This window comes from Alligator sinensis, unplaced genomic scaffold, assembly GCF_000455745.1.
Source record: "Alligator sinensis unplaced genomic scaffold, ASM45574v1 scaffold874_1, whole genome shotgun sequence".
Classification (NCBI taxonomy): Eukaryota; Metazoa; Chordata; order Crocodylia; family Alligatoridae; genus Alligator; species Alligator sinensis.
Window position 1 is genome coordinate 330,130 of NW_005842302.1, and position 6,380 is coordinate 336,509.

Here is a 6,380-nt window from a genome sequence, read left to right on the forward strand (position 1 = left end):
CCGCCCCTCTTTCCTGCCTATGCAGGGGGTCGGACTCGATGATCTATTGAGGTCCCTTCCGACCCTAACATCTATGAATCTATGAATCTATGACTGAAGGCCAAGGTGTGGGTTCCCATAACTACAAGCGTTTAACAAAGCAAATAGACAACTGGCTCAAAAACCTTAGACCTTTTGGTGTCATGAGAAAGTTAGTTTTCACAGCTTATTTGTTAAGAAAAAAAAGAAGAGAAGTCTCCTGAAAGCTATTGAATTTTGCAGCTCTTCAGGAGATACCCAGTTCTCAGCCAGATCTTCATATTATTATTATTTCAACTCTCTCGTCTCCTGCACTTCCTGTGAATGGCTTTGTCAGGACCTACGCTCCATCCCTCTCTGTCTCAGGTTGCTTGTTTCTCCTCCCAAGTCCTTCGGGAAGTTGTTCTCCTATCTTCTTTTCTCTTACACTACATCCAGTCAGACCACAGCAGATGTATCTCCACTTTCAGAAACTTTTCTGCCTATCAATGTCATGGACCATGAATTTTTGCACGGCTGTGGCCAAGCCAAAATTCACTTCCTACTGGTTGTCTTCTTGGTGACAGCTGCTCCACCTTTGCCCTAAAAAGCTGCTGTTGCTACTGAAAGGCCAACTTATCCCCATTTCCTCTTTCTCTGCCCCATCTCTCTAGAGGACCACATGTTCTTGTACCTCAGTAATATTTTTATTTTTCCAAGATCTTGCAGGGCTTACCCCACTCAACCTGACCTTTCTGCATGGGCCATCTCTCTGCCTCTATCTTTTCTTTTCATCAGCTTCTTCCTTTCGAGAGATATTTGGCTATCTTCAAGTTGATAGTCAACAAGACTCTCTCTAGCTTCCACTTGTGCTGCCCAGTCACTTCACATAATCCACAAACATTTCCTTTCTTTTTTCTAAGGCTTGAAAAACTTCTGGAAGCTCAACACACCTGTCTTCTACTCACTGATCCTCTTGGCATTTTTAAAAGTTAATTCTCTCCTTGTCCATTAATTGCTAACTTCTCCCAATCGTGGAGATAGACAATACTTCGTTATATGAACCCTGGCCACGTAGCCCTCAGGTACAACACCAAATTGTGCTCCTGTGGCTCGCTCCTTAACACCCTTTATTCTCTTGCACCTTGAGTTCATGATTCGTCGGCCCTGTAGTATGAGCTTTACAGCATTTTGGTCTTCTCTCAACCATGTCTCAAATTCTGTGGTGCCTGTACTGTCACATCCCCGCCCTGTCATACCCCACTACCCTGGTACCGTGATAAACTTCAAATAAAGAAAATGTTTCCTTCCTCTCTTCCTAGAGCAGTCTGCTTGCCCTGCTCTACTGCTCACTTTGGTGAGGGGCTTCTCTCCATAAGGAAACCTCCCATGAGACGCATCCAAAATCAAAGGTCTTTGTAATTTGTCCGCTTCTTAGACATTAGAATTGTGCGTTTGTTCTGCCTCAGCTCAAAGGAAGTCATCCCCCGTGGGCATAAGTGGAGCCCAGCTCTCAATACAAGGATGTGACAGAATTAAGCCCCAGGGTTTTCAAATTAGGAGCCACTGTGAGATCTTGAGAAGAAATCACTTGGGAATTACTGCTTTCCCTGAAGCTTGCTTTGTCCAGCTGTAATGGGTAAAGGAAAGCTGACACCACCCCTCCCTCATAATAATAGCAGCAGCTTTATCCACTTCCCTTCTCCCTCCAGTCAGGGCTCATTATCTCCCAAGAAAGCCACCTGGCATGTGGCTCCAAAAGGAACTGGACTGTTTAGACCACTTCTGTTTTTCTCTTGCATACAGCTCACCTGCTCACAGTAAAAGGGCTGTGGTTATGAGTTACATCACGGCTGCAGTGTGAAGCCAATTCAATCTGATCTGCTTTCAGATTGCAATCCCTGAAGTAAGGCCAAAGGATTCTTGGTTCACGTCCTTCATCTGGTATGGAGAGCTATTCTGCTCCCTAATATGAAGGATCCTCAATCTCCATCACTGCTTGTGCAATCTTTTTGGCCAGATAAGTTTACCAAAATGGGATGTACCTGAAGTGTAATATGACCAAATGGGCAAAACTACTGAAAAGTGATAGAGGCATTCACATGATCTATGGTGCTCTGGCAGCTTTGACTCCAAAGATCTCTGCCTGACACAAGTACTGCCAGTCTGCACCATGAGACCAAATGGGAAGCCAGGAGTGCAGGCTGCTCATCTCTCTCTCAAATTTGTGAGCAGAGCCAGGATTTGAAACAGCTGTACGCTGCAATCAGCACACAGACAAGTTCCAAATTCAGTATTTTTACGTCAAGAGCCAGATATTCCCCATCACGTGGATGTTTCCTTATTTCCTCATCTCACTATTAGTATTTTTCATTTAACAATTTGACAGAAATAAAATACACTGCAGTAATACCAGTGATAACGCATTTACTCCCACTTGAAAGACTGCCTTTATTCTTTCATAAGTCACTTCTAGCTTACAGCTCTATCGATCACAGGTGAGGATGAATGGAATATCCCATGATCCTCTGGGATAAATCCTACATATATATATATATATATTTATATCCACCAAACAACTATTTCTAAAACTCAACAAAACAGGTCACCAGGGCAGCACTCCATTGATTTCATGTCCACTTATTCTTCAGATGCTATGTTGAATGCTTGATCAATAATTCAGCAGGCTGTGGGCCTCAGAAGCCCCAAGAGGCACTATCCTATCTCCCACATAGGATCTGAGAGGTGCTTTGGTTACTGAAGAGCTGAGGGCTCATCCAACCTTAAAGCTGCCACCCCTTAGGAAATGCACCCTTCAATGCTGGAGAAGCTGGGCCATATAGTAGCCACATCCTGGAAATCAATGGGAGCTAAGACTTTCCCATATCACAAAACCGGGCCCTTCAAGAACACTACTCAAATTCTGGCCTGGTGCCTTTTAACATCACCTGGATTTAAGTCAGCCAGTTATGAGCCCAGAGACAGCTTTATCATCTTCCCCTTTGGTGTTAACTTGCAAGATATTATGGCGTTAACAGAAAAGCAGTTCTGCTCCGGTGCTTCAATGCCCAGGAAACCCTTCCAGAGATGACTCTGCCCACTGGAGTTTTACATTATTATCCGCACTCTTGTCTCTCAGATTTCAAAACAGGTCTTTATAAAAATCCTTTAACCTCCAATTCCTTTCATCCTCCCCTCCTCATTCCCGGGAGATATCTCCAGCATGGAACTTACAGTTCAAAAAGCCTCAGCGTCTGGAAGAGCTGCCACGACAGTGTGGTGAGCCGGTTACCAGAGAGGTCTCTGTAAATTAACAAGAGAAAGAATGCATGGTTATTAATTCCCTCAGTGCTGGATTCTACAAGGTTCATCAAACCTCATCATTTCCACTCCAGTTTACATTTACAGGGAGATAGTCAAGTAGTTTGAAGACCCAACTTCAGGCTTAGGAAAAAATGTTATGAGACTGAATGCAAACTTTCTATCCTCCTTGCCCCCCGCCGCAACCAAATAGGGAAAAATCAACTGTATATAAGAACTGTATATAAGAACCAGAACGTAAGCCAGCTCTGAACAGCATGGCAAACCAATCATTCAGCAAACTAGTGAAATAGAGGAAACAAACTGTGGCAAAGAGTAAATGTCAACCTCTGAAATTCTATCAGTGGTGACAATCTGAGATGTTAGCACTAACTCAGAGAGTCAGATTTTTTAAATTATACCAGCAGTATAAAATGTATCAGCAGTATCAGTTAGACCTGTACCACTTGCACCATGGGTTGCTACTCTAGCAATGGAAAGCAATCGCCTTCTGGCAGCACTCAATGCCAGAAGTACAAGAGTGTGAAACCTGTTCTGCCCAGGGAGGTTTTAGAAATCAGCATCCCTGTTACATCACCTGAGTCAGGTAAAGGCCTGGGAAATGGTAGAATGGGAGGAGGAAGAAGAGGGATGAACGATCTGGAGACAGGAGAGAGAGACCATGGGACAAGGCTAATTCAGAGAGGATGGAGCATTATTATGAAGGCAAAGAAGTTGCCTTTGACTTTTCTTTTTTTTGGTGAAGGGAAAACAATAAAGAAACAAAGCTTGTAACAGGCAAACTGTTCAGCCCAACCAAAGGACACAGCTTTATACATACAGAGTGGCTGCCCAGTCTAGCCACAATGAAGTGCCATCACACAAGTCAAACCTGTTGCACTTGAAAAGACTCTGCTATGGTAACACTGTACTGCAAAAATGAGGGAGACCTCAAAAAGCTTCAAGCCATTATCGCCAACATGGATAAGCAGTAACCAAATGCAAAGCCCTCCTTTAATTCACTCTGAAACCCCCACATCAAACTCCACTGCACTTTCATATTTTCCTCAGCAAGAACTCAAAAGGGTAGGACTGAATTACTGGTGAACCCCAAGTCTGGACACCAGTTAAAGGCTAAAACAATAAATGTCACTGAACCTCATGCCTATTGCCAAGACTCTCCAGTCACAAAACCACAGAGAAGCCCAGGATCTCAAATCCTAGCCCCTAAGTGCAGGAGGCAGGCCATGGTTACACCACCTCCGGCAAGCCTGGGAGCACATTCCTGGAGTGCTGATAGTGGGAAAGCCAACCGATCTTCCCTGCCTTGCCCATCAGCAATGCACTCCCAGGGAACAGATTTGCAGAGCGGAGCTGCTTCAGGATTTCCTCCAAACCAAACACAGGGTCCTGCACCCTAATTATCCATCATTAGCAAGGCCCTGCAGGTCCTCAGTCCTTCCCATTAAAGCTGACCCTTTGCTTCTCATTCCCCCCATCCCCAACTGTTATTCTTCTCCTTATTTTAAGGCGGTCACCACTGCCCTCACCACCCAGGCCTGTGCAGCTATGGTACTGTATCACGTGTGGCTGCTCTCTGGCTGCAGAGACCTTTCTTGCTGAGACCTCCTTTGCTGTGAATGACAACGAAATGCAAGGGATGTCAACAAAAAACCCAGGGCCTCATTAAATTGACCACCAGCAAAAGAAGAGAGATGGGACAAAGGGAGGAGGTAGCACAAAGGCAGCTCCAGGCAACTAAGTCTGCTAAAGGCCAGGCACTGGGAGCCTCGGTGGAATCAGAGAAAATGCTAAACAAGAGTGAACACAGAGAAGCAACTCCGGACACCAGCTCTGCCTGGGCTTGGTATGAAAGGAGGCCGAATCATTTGGTCATTCAGCTCAGGATAAACAAGAAGACCTTGCCATTAGCAGGCTGGTATAGTTCAGAAGGGTAAGGCCTACAAGCCCAAACTGGCCTTTGTTGGGCAGAGAGGCTCCTCAAGGGGACTTTACCTATTCAGCCTAGAAGGATTCCTCCCTCATGCTCTCATAGGGAGTCCAGAGCCTGTGAAAACCTGACACTTGCTACATCTGAGCAGCCAGCCCTCCTGAGAAGCCCTGCCACAATCAACCAGTCCTTCCAGCCCAACCTTCCCGAGACCAGTGGGTCATCCAGCCCTCCCAGTTGGCCCAGGGGCAGGCTCTGTGCTTTAAATTATGAGTTGCACAGCAAAGAATGCAAAGTCCAGCAGAAGAGAAATGGGGCCTTTAAGTCACCCCCAATTATAGGCTGCGGTGGGGCTTAAAATGACCATGAAAATTTACCGCAGCCCCAGTGGATAATCTGATTTACAGCAACTTCTCCTGAAAAGGTCAGCTCTGGAGTTCTGCAGGTGGAGCTTGCATACAATGCCTCTTTACAGAGCAAACCATCTCAATTCCTCCTCATCCCCTTTGGCTGGGGGCCAGCTTACACTGTGATATCAGCACCCTGAGTGGGGACAGGATGACACCAATATGTCACTGCACTGTGGCTCCAAGACACACCACATCATTCTGGGCACAACCACAAGATGCTTATTCATACAGCTAAGATCCCTCCATTCCCGTGGTGTTAGAAATATATTTCTAGCTCCCAGAGTGCAAAAAAAAAAAAAAAAAGAAAGGCTAGGATGTGCAGACAGGCAGAGCAATTATATCGATAGCAAATAATACCAATATAAGTGGTCAGCACAGAACCGTTACATCTGCATGCATCTCTAGCAATAAAGTGTAGTTAAACTATCGCAGCAGTAAGCTGCTTCATTGCGGGGAGCGGGTCGATTCAGCTAACCTGTATTGCTACAGCATCATGCAGACATAAACAGATACAGCATAGCAGATGATACAGTTAAAAGGCTCTTTCAGGCCTGTCACACAGGACACTTAGCACATGTTTTATTTAGACTGTAGCAGGCATTGCCGTGCCATATTAAAAGTTGTAGCATATTCTGAGGAGTTGCATGATAATGCTTACCATGAGCTCAGCCCACTCTGGACAGGGCTGGAGCTGGCTGTGTCCACTCTTTCCTCCCTCCCCC

The 6,380-nt window shown here is 45.5% G+C and overlaps 1 protein-coding gene across 5 annotated transcripts in view; it reads right to left on the reverse strand.

Moving 5' to 3' along the window:
- The window catches only part of NTRK3 (neurotrophic receptor tyrosine kinase 3), a 296,675-nt gene that overhangs the window by 203,136 nt on the left and 87,159 nt on the right, over window positions 1–6,380 (reverse strand). For all 5 annotated transcript variants that reach the window (XM_006028277.3, XM_006028276.3, XM_025209688.1 and 2 more), the window contains exon 4: window positions 3,232–3,300. In XM_006028277.3, coding sequence (XP_006028339.1) covers window positions 3,232–3,300 — 69 coding nt within the window. The remainder of the gene's footprint in view (window positions 1–3,231; window positions 3,301–6,380) is intronic.